Source organism: Talpa occidentalis, unplaced genomic scaffold, assembly GCF_014898055.3.
Source record: "Talpa occidentalis isolate TD23 unplaced genomic scaffold, MPIMG_talOcc4v2.1 talOcc4.4, whole genome shotgun sequence".
Taxonomy (NCBI): Eukaryota; Metazoa; Chordata; class Mammalia; order Eulipotyphla; family Talpidae; genus Talpa; species Talpa occidentalis.
The window spans coordinates 12,512,463-12,526,606 of record NW_023604295.1 but is presented as its reverse complement, the minus strand read 5'-3'; the positions used below and the strand labels follow the sequence as shown (position 1 = coordinate 12,526,606).

The window sequence follows — 14,144 nt, the reverse complement described above, 5'->3', positions numbered from 1 at the left end:
ATTTATAGAAGAACTGGGGTACAGGTTAGAGGCACGGGAGGGTGAGAGGATTCACCAGAGACAGAGTGGGGAGCAGAACAGGCAGATGGACCAAAGGTGAGGGGAGCAGGACAGGAGAGGTCTGCTGCGCCATGTGGGTATCTCCCTGGATGGCCAGGAATTGAACCTGCGCTGCAGAGGCTGCGGACAGCTTCACAGCACCGTGCTCAACCCGCTGTGCCACTGGGAAGGCCAAGGAGAAAGTTCTTGCTACTGTCACAAAACCAGCTGGGGGTGACCAGGATGGCAGTGCCCAAGTGGTTAAACTCTGCAGTGTTTAGGAATCATCCCACTGTAGATGTACCTAGAAAGCAGTCGAGCCATAGCAAGAGGCCTTCAGCCGGTAGGTGAGAAACTGTGAGCTGCGTCACTTCTGGACCGTCCTAACCAGCCTCACTGGGCATCACAGAGGCATGAGGATGATTTTCTTGAAGCAGCTGGGCAGTGACTGCTACTTGGGACTGGACCCTGTCCCTCAATTGAGATCTGGTGCATAAGATACACCAGAAATGTGTCATCGCCACCTCCCCTAAAATTAGTATCACTGGTGTGAAGACCCTAAAACATCTCACTGAGCTGACATCAAGAAGCAGCTGCATAACCAGACACCAGAAAAGTGAAATCTTTGACAGAGAAGGAGAAACACCAGGTGACAGAGCAGTCCAGGGGGATCAGAAAGCCGCGGTCTCACAAATGTCTGCTCTCTCCCATGAAATTTACCCTCAAGGATTGGTGCTCTAAATTTCCTAAGAACCCAGTTAGTGATCCATTAAAGAAAAGCAATAAAATTTCAAGTTAGCATTTCTCCCTCCCAGTGACTACCCAGTTAGCATTTCTCCCTCCAAGTGACTACCCAAGTCACCCAAGTGACTACCCACCTCCCTCCAAGTGAAAACCCAGGTTTTCTGCTCCACTGTATACACATTCTTTTTCGTCATTGCAACCCCCGCTCTCCATTAGTTGTTCAACTCCATCTATTGCCGACATGAACTCATTCCTCTTGCAGGCTCTCAAACTCCTTTGTGATCCTTTGGAATAATATTCGACACCTTCTTTGCAGTGCACATCCAGTTTTTTCCCCTCTATTCCCTTTGAGCCACAGGCAGACTTGAGTCCACCCTCCCTTCTCGTTGCCTTTGCATGCTCCTTTAATCAGACCAGTCTTCCCAACAACTTACAACACCTACATTAGCAGGTGTCAGGGACCTTCATGGGTGGGGCAACTTCCTATGGATAAAAGGACCCCAAAGATGTTTTTTTGGTGTCTCCAGGAAAAGCCCTACATGGTAGCTTCACAAATATCTAAATAAGAAACTCTGCTTTAATTTGGATCATCAATGAGATGACTGCAGGGTGACTTCTGGCGAGTTCTAGTTATCTGCAATGTTTTCATCTGCTGCGAGATACATTTCAATACCCAGTGTCAAAGGATATCAATGTAGAAAAATCCCAGCAGCTTCTAAAGGAACTTGGGGTCACTGGGCTTCTCGGGACCTTAAAAAGCAAGGAAGAACCCAGCTGGCACTGGGAAGCTGCGTCACCAGCCATGGGGGGCATTTGGGAAGCAGCATGATCGAGGGATAGCGTGTCGCAGCATGTCTTGGCATGAGGTGCACAGAAAGGTCAGTCGCCTTCTCAGGAAAGTGTGGCTAAAGGCTTACAGAGTCAATCTCTGGTCTTGGGCTGAGTAAGCCATTAAATCAGTATTTATTGCTTATGATTTTGCAAACAAAAACTAGCAAGTGCTTATTTCCAACTGCTAACAACCCCATTAGTAAAAATACCAGGGTTGCTTTCATTCCTGCATCTCTGCAGGAATCTCTCACTTTAAGAACAAGAGACTTCTGGGACACACTGTTTTCACTGTGATTTCTTTTTCAGGCACTGATGGCATGAAGCATAGTTGTAGTCTGTCCGGAGAGACTTAGGTCAGGCTATCAGGAAAGAGTCATTTATGTTTGCTTCTTGGTGCTGTGAGGTTGCTCATGAAAGGAGCAGGTTGAGAGCTGGAAGTAAATGTGTGCTTACACTTGAGTGTGAGGCCGCTAACACAGGAGAACATTCTGGAGAATCACTCCCATTCAGGATAGATTCTGGCATACTCTGAACAGCTCTCTACCTTTTTACCTGGGCTACATGAGGAACTTAGATGCCTGGGTTGGGTTGTAGTTCTTGGTGTCCAAATTCAACCACGCAGCTAGACTAGAACCTTTTTGAGGGCAGGGATGGTGGACAACACCGTAGATGAAGTTCTGCTCTGTGCTGTTCCCACATGAGCTCAACAAAGGGTGGCTTATCAAAGGGAGACAAACAAAGGCCTCCAGAGGGAAAAGGATGGATTCAAGCTTGCAGCAACATCTTTAAGGAAGAGGTAAGAGCAAATAAAGAAACTCATTCTTCTGGTTTCTGGTTGCTCTCAAATAGCTCACAGAATGAATATCTAGAGAAGAATTGATCAACTTCTGCATAATTTTGCTTCTTTCCAGGAAGCTTCCTGGATTAAAAGTAAACTTTTTTTTTTTTTTGCAGAATCTGTGTCAATATGTTAACATTTTTTCTGACATTACAAATCTAAGGAGCCTTTTCTTGGTAACTAACCAAAAGAAACACTGATCTAGGCCACTGTGAGAAGGCTTCAAAGGCAAGCATTTACCTTGGAGACAAGAGAGATCACTTTCTACCCCTAAGGTTTGCTTAGACAGAAAACTAAAAGCAGGAGGCTAAATACTCTAAACCAGTGATTCTCAAACCCAACTGCATGCCTGATTTAGCTGCGAAATTTTTAAACTCAGATTTCCAGTCTCCCATCTGGAAAGGCTGTTTCCGGAGGTCTGGGGTGGGGCCTGGACATGTGTCCTTTTAAAAAAGTACCTGGTAAGGCTCGTGCCCATGCAAGGCAGGACGAGGTAGTGAGAGCCTCGAGTTCCTGCACCGTGTCCCCAGGTTCTGTTAGGCTGTGTCCTGTCCAAATGCAGATGTTGAAATCTCTACCCTAGTACCTCACAGATGGCTGTATTTGGAGACAGTGTCTTTAAACAGGTGATTAAGGTTCATGGAGGTCACTAGGGTAGACCCACCCAATACAACTGCTGTCTTTTTTTTTTTTTTTAAAGATTTATTTATTTATGCATTTAAGAACTGGGGTATAGGCCAGAGGAGCAGGAGGTGAGAAGATCCACCAGAGACAGAGTGGGGAGCAGACAGGCAGATCCACTGAAATACACTGCTGAGGGGAGCAGCGGGCAAGCCAGGAGAGGTCTGCTGTGCCATGTGGGTCATCTTCCTGGCTGGGGATCGAACTTGTGTTGCAGTGGCTGCTGATACCTTCATAGGCACAAAGAAGCCATCATGGACTGGCAAGGAGAGGCCTCTGAAGAAACTGAGCCCGCTGACATCAGACAGCAAGCCTCTGCAACTGTGAGAAAATTATTTCTACTGTTTACGTGGTCCAGACCACAGGGCCTAATCATGGTGGTTCAAGCGGACTCTGAGCCTTTGGCACCAAAATGGGCACTTTGGTGAAAAATCAGCTGCCTCTGGGGTAGGGAGGAGGCACAATGGCTGTGGTGGAGGATCATGGGTGTCTTAGTGGTAGACGTGCTGTGGTGACATGCATCTGAAGGGTGTGATCCGATACTGCTAATCCTTTACAGTCTTGTATACTATGTGACCTCAACTGAAAATAATACAACTAGGGCCTCCCCGGTGGTGCAGAGGTTGAGCACTGGGCTGCGAAGCTGCCCACAGCCTCTGCAGCACTGGTTCAATCCCCAACCGCCGGTGAGGGTCCCACATGGCACAGCAGACCTCTCCTGCCATGCCCCCTGCTCCCCTCAGCAGTGTACTTCGGTACTCTGCCTGTTCTGTTCCCCACTCTGGCTCTGGTGAATTCTCTTATCCTCCCACGCTTCTGACTGTACCCAATGCTTGTATAAATAAATAAATAAATCTTAAAAAAAGAAAGAAAGAAAATAATACAACTAAAGAAAGAAGCAAGCTGCCTTTTGGGTAGGTTCAGCAGCTCAAGGTAGTTAAAATACACCATTGTATTATGCAGACATTTTTATTTACCTGAACATGGACTTAAAATGAAAAGAGAAAGTTTTGATAGAAATGTGATAAACTAACCCTATAATAATAATCCTTAAGCAGTTTCAGAGGACAAAGATGATGATGATGATGAACAGCAATACCCCACGTTCAATGATGTCGTCACTGCTTGCGTTACAGGCCCACACTCTAGCTGGTCGGCCATTCAGTTCTTTTCATGCTGCTACCTGTTCCCTGCGTCTCATTCATTTCATGCTCTTTATGAAGCATAGCCACACCACTGTGGACCAGGGAAATAAGACTGAAAACCAATTTCCATCAGCAGCTCCTGTAAACAAGTTGTCTGTGGAGATTTTAAAGTGCTAAACACAATGAGGTTTCTGGCTTTGCCACGCATGTAATTTATTTAAACTGCTCTGCCTTCCTAGAATCAAGACTACTGTGGAGCACGTTTCCTTGAGATTAGTGAAATATTTGAACTTTTTTCTGATGGAAAAAGCATGGGCAGAATATGGGGAAATCTGGACCCTAACCTTGGCCTGAGTGAATGCCTCTTCTGCCTGGGTCTCTTTTATCATCTATGAAATGAGACAGATCTAGAGGCTTCTGTGCTTAGTAAAATAAGGAGAAAGGCACAAAAACACAAACATGTGGGTCATGAAGAAACAAAATGAATGAACGGAATAAAACAATCAAATAAACCAAAAATAAAATTTTCAACTTTATGACTAGTGATTAGCAGAAGGAACTAGTGATTAGCAGAAGGAACAGTGGGTAGGGGAGGGTAACCTTATAAAAGGGGTCTATTGTATATGGTGTAGGACACAATGGGGCTGCTAATAGTGAATTTAATGTATATATACAGACATTGAAGTGTAATGATGCACACCTGAAAATTATACCATGTCATAATAGATAGTGGATCAAAATGTGACTTCAATTAAAAAACTTAAAATCCATTTGAGTGATAGAGATGTCTACAAAATACTTCTCAAGCTGTATTCATTCACTTTCTCTGAGTTTCCTAACAGTTTCATAGACTGGAGGTTCCTGACCCGACCAGCACCAAAATAGTATTTGATATGCATGAAAGAAACATATTTGTAAGTTTTATCTTAATTTTCAATATTTCATGTCATGGGTTTAAGGAGTTCTATTTGACTCTTGTGGCACAGCTGTCTGCTGGGGAGCACAGCACTTCTGTGCTGCCTACACTTACCTTTGTCACAGGTCAGCCCCTGGGGACCATCTCTAGGAAGCATAACGTGCCTGTCATCTGGGGGGATCCTCCCTCTGCCTCGAGTGTGATGACACTAGCACCTTGAAACTAAGCCATTTCAGGTGGATGTGCGGTAACAGGTGCGACAACTTTGATACCCTCGTCTATTTTGCTCACCCTCTTGGTAGCCTATGATTTTCTGTGGAATTTTAGAGGTAAGATTCTTTACTGAAAATCTGTATTATTTACTATGGCCTGGTTTTAGTTAGAGGTCAGATTAAGACAAACTCCAGTCATAAATGTATTCAGGTTAATTTTGAAAAAGCTATCTCCCACTTCCTTTTTCATTTCTAACTTCTGCTGATTTGATTTGGTTTTGTTTCCCTTTGACATGTTTGAGGGTCATCATGACTATTTTAAATAGGTGTTCTTAGTATTATTTTGATTTTCAATACAAATTATAAGAAGTTGAGGCAGCAGCACACAGTCCGGTGCCTTGATCATAGCAGTGATAGGTGGAATGAATAAAAACCAAAGCAAGGCAATACCTGCATCTTGACACCAGTCAGGAATCTGTTTTTTTCCCCCAAAGAGGAAATGCTTCGATGATCCCTAGACTAACGCCAAGCAAGAATTTCACCTTGTCATCTTTTTTTTTTTTTTGTGGGACCCTCGCCGGTAGCCGGGGAATGAACCTGCCCTGCAGAGGATGCGGGCAGCCTCACAGCCCAGTGCTCAACCGCTACGCCACCAGGGGAGGCACCTCACCTCGTCATCTTTAATTCCACTTGCAGACATGTAGCCAAGTTTACCTACCTCCACCACGCCGTGATGGATGGACGTGTATTGTTTCTTCTTCAGCATCACCAAGGTGATGACGATCACTGTTGCTATGACAACACCTCCTACCATGAGTCCAATGATGGCCCCTTTATTGGAACCCACATCTTCTGCAAAGAACACCTGGAAAACAAATCAAGGGAAAGAATTACAATGGCGGTAGACATGGATGTGGGGTATGTGAAAAGTGCGAGTGTTTATCTTGTGTTTCCTGAGTTGGTCCTCCTCTCTTAGGAGCTCCTTGAAAAATAACCATACATTCTACTTACTAAGAATGGCATCTGAAGCTATAGGATGAGGTACATGTGGCTCCCCAGTTCTACTGAAAACTTCCCTTCCCACATGTACCTAAAAGGCAAAATAAAGCCTTCAGGGACCTGAAAGCATTTGACAGGAGGTATGTTCGGTGTGAGCTGGGAAGGTGGCTCCTGGAAGTAGCAAGACTGAAAAGAGAGTGACCTTGATTATCAAAGGAGCCAGCACTTCCCCAGTCACAGGGTTAAAACTGGGAGACCTGACGCATGACAATCAGGTCTTAGGGATGTTCAAACCCAACATCCCAGTTCCCTAGAGGGACATCTGTAATACACAAGAACAAGAATTTTGCAACAAGAGTTTAACAGAAGACATTTTGTTCCCTACTTTTAGCCATAAAATTCAGTGGGGCCACTAATTAACCTTGAGAAGAATAATGCTTAAAAGACAGTTATTTCAAAAGGAAGAAGGGACAGGCAACAAGAATTTTAATAGTCACCTATAAAACATGCTTTCTTAATATGCTGTGTCCAGAAACCCAACAGTGCTGCTTTATTCCTGCTGCTTATTTGGGTGAAATATATAAAGAATTGAGAAAATGGTAAAGAGGCTATTTATTCAGTGTGATCAACTTACTATACCACATATCACTGCTTTTCAACATTTACTTAAATGGAATTATAAAATAACTTTTATCATCTTGCTATGTAAGGAGATGATCTTACAGGAGATCGAGTATTAAAGAAAACATTCTGCTAAACACATACAGCTTTTGTTACACTGAATAGTAAGAATAGTTCTCCTAAATATGCTTTTAATATAATCATGATAGTAAATGACCAATTTTCACTGTTAGCACTGACACTGCAACTGTATAAAAAGTCAACATAAAATACAGCAAATAATGCACCTTTCCAAATTACTCATGGCCCTTTTGCAGCAAAATTGGGAATGGTTCATAATTATTCCCCCTTTTCAACAAATATGCTAGCTCAACGTATTTATCGAAAGCAAATCATTAATTAACAAATGATACCAGGATGAGGTAATCAGAAATAAATGCAAGTCTGGACATCTTCCTATATCTTTAAGAAAATACTGTAATTTTGTAATATTCATTGCACTAATTATAGTACATTATCTTATCAACTAGTTCAGTAGAGGGAGCTGATTCTCCTAATTGCTGCTGCCGCCATTAGTCACTGTCACATTATGGAGCTGGTGTAATTGCAGAGATGGGCTTTTATGACACAAGAACCAGAAAGTGCAATCTGCACATACTCCTTCAGCTCTGAGCCCCACCAGCACCCACTCTTTTGGCAGTTCCTTATGTTTTTAACCTCTTCGCTATCCATCAGTTCAAGAATACCCCTGATTCTATAATAACTGGTATTGGATTAACCTGGTAAAAGCCATGCTTCAAAAAACTAAATGTGCTTTTACATAAAAAGATGGGAATTAAAATGCACATCTGAGTCCCAAATCAGTTTTCTATTTGTTCCTATTACTTAGAGAAAAAAAGAGGTCTAAGTACTACTTAAAAGGTATATTATTTTTGAGCTTAATACTTGAATTTAAACATTTATGACTATTGGAAAGCTAGTTTCTTTTGAAAGGGAAACACACACACACACACACACACGCCTGAGAGCAATTACTCCTTAAGTATTATTATGGCTGTAAGAACTGTATTACAACTTTTTGTTCATCACTGAATATGCAGTAAAACTATCTTTATTAATTTAACCCCCTTACTGTGCTTGCTCATAAGATGGAAGGAACCTTAATATAAAGCAACATTGGATTTATCTGAATCCTTTGGCATAGGATTTATAGAAGGACTAGAAATGCCTGCAAAAGGAGGCAGCTGCTATTTTTGATTTGCTCTAATTCTAACATTTGGGGAAAGGGACAATTTTGTCTGAAAAGGCTGTTGGATTTGGTTTTGTTTTTGTCCGCCTTGCTCGAGTCTTTGGTTGACAGCAATCTGAATCTTGCTTACTTCCTGCCTCTACTCACTGTGGAGAGTCCCAAAGAACCTTCCTCAGCAGGAGATCTTATAAGAAAGTTGGGGATGGGGGGTATGGAAGGAAGGGTTAGGCGGGAGAGATGAAGCAGTACCGGGAACAGTCACAAAGGTAAACTTTAGCAAAGAGCCATAAAAACTGTTCTGTGAAACCAGTGGCTTTGCAGGTGTTTGAGACTGTGATCTTTAAACAAGCCTATTAGAAACCTGATTTCCTAGAATACAGACTGGAAGTTAAGGAACATGGCTGCTATATCACAAATTAATTCTATGTTAAATCCTGGGTCAACTTAGCTGCCTTCTGGACAAAAAAAAAAAAAAAAACAAAAAAACAAAAAAACAACCCATAGTCTTTCTACCCCTTTACATTTTCACAACACTCCTAGAGGAAAGCATTTTATTTTTTATTTTTATTTTTTCAAAGATTTATTTTATTTATGCATACATGAGCTGGGGTGTAGGCCAGAGGTGTGGGGGTGAGAGGATTCAGAGACAGAGGCAGAACAGGGAACTGAACAGGCAGACTGACAGAAATGCACTGCTGAGGGGAGCAGCAGGCGACATAGGAGAGGTCGGTCCCACCATGTGGGTCACCTCCCTGGGCTGGGGATCGAACTCGTGCTGCAGTGACTGCTGATAGCTTCATAGTGCTGAGACTTAACCCCTTGCACCACCAGGGAAGGCCCTTATTTTTGTTTCTATCTTTTCCTCCACTGGATTTCTGGCATAGGGTAAATAAGGGTTAATAGGTATCATTGTACGTACTAATTTTTGATGATGAACTTCATATCCTGAGTCATGTCGGAACTCTGCATCCATCTTCACTTCAGAGATCTCTTCAGTCTTGATATTTGTCAGCCCTGAACCTGTGTGATACCACAAGCATTAGACCAGAACTAAAAGACACAGGGGAGGCAATTCATTTTTTCCACAAACAATAACATTACAATGCAAAGGCTACCACAAACTTCTTCCTAGGCCTAAAGTTAGACAAAAATAGATTAATGATTTTTTTTTAAAGAAAAATGACACACTGTATTTAAATTCTTAACTACTAGCTATTTGAAACAAAATGAAATTAAAGATTAAAGAAATCTAAAGTTAAGGCTTCTACTGCCTTAAACACATGCTATAATTTTTTTTTTTTTAAATAGAGAAAAACAGAAGTTAAATACTGGTTAACTTGGCAAGAATTTGATCCTAAAATATGCTGGCTTGATTTAAGGGCTTATTGTTTAGCCTATTATATGTCTTTTCCCATGTGTTCCCATTCCTTCAGAAAAAAAATAATAAAAGACTTTAAAAATGAGAATTAATTACCTGGCAGAACAAAACTGCTACTTTGGGGCTTTGTTCTAATTACAAATAAATCATGTTCATGTATCTATGCAGTGAATCACTGTAAAAATCCTATCATTGATTCAGTTAAGTGATTTAGTTATAGATACAGAATATAATTGGTTCATCAGCTGAATAGAGTTGAACTGTATAATATCTGAAAGCACTTCTTTGAGTCTAACAGAATTTATAACAGTACCTCTTCTCTATTAATTGCTATAGGATTCTGACAGTAATCATTGTAATGAATTTCACTTTTCAAATAATAATTTGAAGCTTGAAAACAAATGCCAAGTCATTTTTAAATCAAAAACCTGAAAGTACAAAGCATATTTTCATGTTGTAGCATTTGAATATCAAAAGTCAGAATTTGAGGATGAAAAGGGCTTTAAAGAGCATCTCTTCTCCAGTCTTCCCACCCAGGGGCCAACGCAGAGCAGCTGACACAACAGAGGAATTACTTCTCGTTCTTCATCTAGTCACTCTAACAATCTTGTCTACGGGTGTTGTGAAATCTGTCACCTCCTTGACATTCAAAAGCACAATATCTATATGGATGTGCTAGTCTAACACCTGTCAATGAAAAGAGCAAAGGAGGAGGGCTTGAGAAGACCCAGGGACCCCAGGCAGGCTGGGACATACCACTGGCTCCTTATCCAAATACTCAAGAAGCTTCAATTTAATAACTTATCTGGACATGGACCCAAGATCAAGGTCGATTTACACCTGGCATGCACATGATGACGTTATCAGCTCTCCCTTTTGCTTCTTACAATAGACCATTTCTTATCCCAGTCTTTCCAGATCTTTTCCTGTGCTCCAGAGGTCTATAAAGATCAAAGAGTGGTTCTATGATTTCACTTTCAAGCTTTCTTTATGAATTGATTTTTTTTTTTTAAATTAAGGTAATGTTGGTTTACAATACTGGATAGGATTTAGGAGTACAGGCTCATGTCACACCCTCATGATTTCTTAGCTTTATAATTTATCTGGGTCATAAGGGCTTGGACTTGGGTAGAAAAGTTTGGTAGATTTAAAATGTATGCACAAATATGTGGCTACCCCTCTTTTCAAGAGGTGGGACTTAATCCCCTTTCCTGAGTGTGGATAGGATGTTGAAACTTGCTTCCAATGAATAGAATATATGTTAGTGATGGAGGATGACTTCTGAGACTAGGTCCGAAGAGGTACCTTTGGGTACCTTCTTTTGGATCCTTCTTTTGGATCACTGGGTCTGCTGAAGGCCAGCCGCCATACTGTGAGGACACTCAAGAAGCCCTAAAGGAAGGTTCACATGGTGAGGAACTGTAATCTCCAGCCATGAGAGAGCAAGGAACTTAGGTGTCCTCCACCAGAGCCAAGTAAGCGAGCACCTTGGAAACAGACTCCTAACAGTCCCAGCCAAGCTTCAAACACTCACACCCCTAATGCTCTGGCTGGTGACTGCAACCTCACGGGAGACTGGAGACCTTGAGCCAGAACCACCCAGCTAAAGCATGTTCAGAATCCTGGGCATGAGAGTCAACTTATGTAAACATGTGTTGTTGTTTTAAGTTGCTAAGTTATGGGGTTGTTGGTTATGCAGCAATAGGTAACTAATACAAGGGACTGCAGCTTTCTTTTCTCCTCTGGGTCTACTTTGGGCTTTAATTTCCTATCTTTTATGTAGACATAGAGATGGAAGTACAATCTAAGTGGGACAGTTTTCTTCTCTCTCATTTCTGAACTGTGTCTTTCATTGACTCCTCCAGAGCTCCTCTCTTGCCCTGAGAATGGCAGGACTCTATTCTTATTTATTTTCTTGCTTTGAATTATTAGCATCTTCTCATCATTCTCAATTCATCTAACCATTTAATCTTCTGGACACTCACTTTTAGCCAGCTGTCACACTAAGTCTTTTATTTCTTACACAATGTGTATTTTTCTCTTTAGACAGGCCCATTAAAACCTGAGATTCCCATAGAAATATAGTGATTTCCTTATACTGTACTCTTTTTCCTATCATCAGGATCTAGCCATACTATAAAGATATATTTCTGAGTTTTTAAGAAAACCCTCTTGAAAGTCTTTTCTTTTAGATTTGTGGGACCAAGTAATTACATTGAAAAAATAAGTGTAAACTCTCCAAAATGTTATGAGTCCAGATTGTTTCTGAAAGAATACTGAGAATATTTTTAATAGTAAAAGAAAAAATTCAAATTCATATAACAAGTCAGAACAACCAATAATTAATTATAGCTCAAGAGTTTGCAAGACTCTCAGCAGCAAGAGCCCTGGCTAGTTCATCTTTGTATAGCCTGCATAGACATTTAGTGAAAAGGTTTTCTATACATTAAGGAAATCACATTAAAAGGAAAGGAAAATTAATAAGTTTGTTCATAGGGAAGCATCAGGGATATTGAGCTGATTTTGCATGTAATGAAAGGTGATAGGGAGCTTTATTTTTTTTAAAGATTTATTTATTTATGTATACAAGAACTGGGGTATAGGTCAGAGGTATAGGGGTAGTGGGAAGATTCACCAGACAGAGCGGGGAACAGAAAAGGCGGATCTACTTAAGTACACTGCTGAGGGGAGCAGCGGGCAAGACAGAAGAGGTCTGCTGAGCCATGTGAGTCAGCTCCCTGGCCGGGGATCGAACTCATGCTGCAGTGGCTGTGGATAGCTTCATAGTGCTGAGATTTAACCCCTTGTGCCACCAGGGAGGCCCCTGATAGGGAATTTTAAACAAACTGTAGAGACCTTTGTTTACAGGTCCCCAGATGTGTTTTCTAAGCTGTGTTGATTTGCCCTGAACCCTGGGAACTCTAGTTCTCTTAAGTCATGCCAGGCAGTGAGAATGCTGTTCGTTTGAGGGAGAAGAGACATGTCCTTCATGAAAACTCTCATGTCTGAGGTCGAGGACTTGGTTTTCTTTATGAGCACAGGAGAAGGGCGGTAATAAATCACAGCAGAAAGGGTACTTTCTACCCCCTGTGAAGAGCCTGCTAATGTATTTTTTTTCTTTTTTCTGGTCAAATGGTAACCTGTCCTTGAGAGTCTATTATTCTCTGGAAATCAGCCAAGGGGAGTAGATGTAATGGCCACTAAGCCCAGCAATCCCAACTGATATTACTGTGCTCCCTACCAGACATGACATTCTAGAAGTTACAGTGTCCAGACTGTTGAGCTACGGAAGTCAAGGAGAAGCCATTTTCCTGTTGTGATTATCAGAAAACGCTCTCTTGACTTGTTTCAGAGTGACAAAAGGGATTGTTCAAAAACCATGCCATCCCTTGAATGACAAGCCATGACAATCCTGGGAAGGGTTTCTAAGTTTGGAAAGTCTGAAGATAGCATTTGGCGTCATACTCAAGTGTGTATCTCAGAAAGTGTGATGATGAGGAACTAAAACCAGGGATGCAAAAATAGCGGGGAGAAATGATCAGTAGTCACTACAGGCACAAAAATAGAGTATGTCTTAATGCATATATCCAGCAAATACAGCTATTCATAAACATCCTTAACTAGAATTTTTCTCATTCATATCTCATCATTCTCTCCCATCTAAAGTGTTCTTCTGTTGGGAAACCCAAGGCTTTGAATGTGGTCCAAATCTTTCAAAACCTGTCTTAAAGCTCATCTCCAGAAAGTGCGCTGGGTTAACACCGACCTTAGTCAGTGCCCCATCAGCTCACATTCCAGTCATCATGATTTATGTTTTATGTTGCTTTGTATTTCCTTGACTTTCCAATGGCATCTACCTTTTTTTTTTTAAAGATTTATTTATTTATGCATACAAGAACTGGGGTACAGGCCACAGGTATGGGGGGTGAGAGGATTCACCAGAGACAGAGTGGGGAACAGAACAGGCAGATTGACCGAAGTACACTGCTGAGGGGAGCAACGGGCGAGACAGGAGAGGTCTGCTGTGCCATGTGGGTTGCTCCCTGGCCAGCTGGGGATCGAACTCGTGCTGCAGAGGCTTCAGATTGCTTCATAGTGCGGTGCTTAACCCCTTGCGCCACCAGGGAGGCCTGGCATCTACCTTTCTAAATACATGAGGTATGTTCCTTCTATAGTACTAGGGACTCTAAGTCCCCAAGAGCAGGGATTTTACCAGTTAATTTCTTTCTACCTTCCACTGCATGAAGTATGTTAGCCTTTATGAAACACCAAAATAAAATATTACTATTGTTTCAACAGACTTTCAGCAAGTTCTCTTCCCAACTATATACTCTCTAGCTCTTTCCTTAAAACAGTGTTTTTGTTTAATGATGTCTGGAAAAGTCTTTTCCTGTTAGATTTTTTTTTTTTTTTAAAAAGGAAAATAAATTGATGTTGGTGATATCACCCTCTCTCAGATATTTCAAGAGGAAGGTATTGGCCCAGCTTGGC

General features: G+C 41.6%; 1 protein-coding gene across 6 annotated transcripts in view; it reads right to left on the bottom strand.

The window, feature by feature from the left end:
* APP (amyloid beta precursor protein) overlaps window positions 1-14,144 on the bottom strand; it is a 249,419-nt gene that overhangs the window by 6,060 nt on the left and 229,215 nt on the right. For all 6 annotated transcript variants that reach the window (XM_037525059.2, XM_037525060.2, XM_037525061.2 and 3 more), the window contains 2 exons: window positions 9,195-9,295; window positions 6,125-6,271 (listed from right to left, as the gene is read on the bottom strand). In XM_037525059.2, coding sequence (XP_037380956.1) covers window positions 6,125-6,271; window positions 9,195-9,295 — 248 coding nt within the window. The remainder of the gene's footprint in view (window positions 1-6,124; window positions 6,272-9,194; window positions 9,296-14,144) is intronic.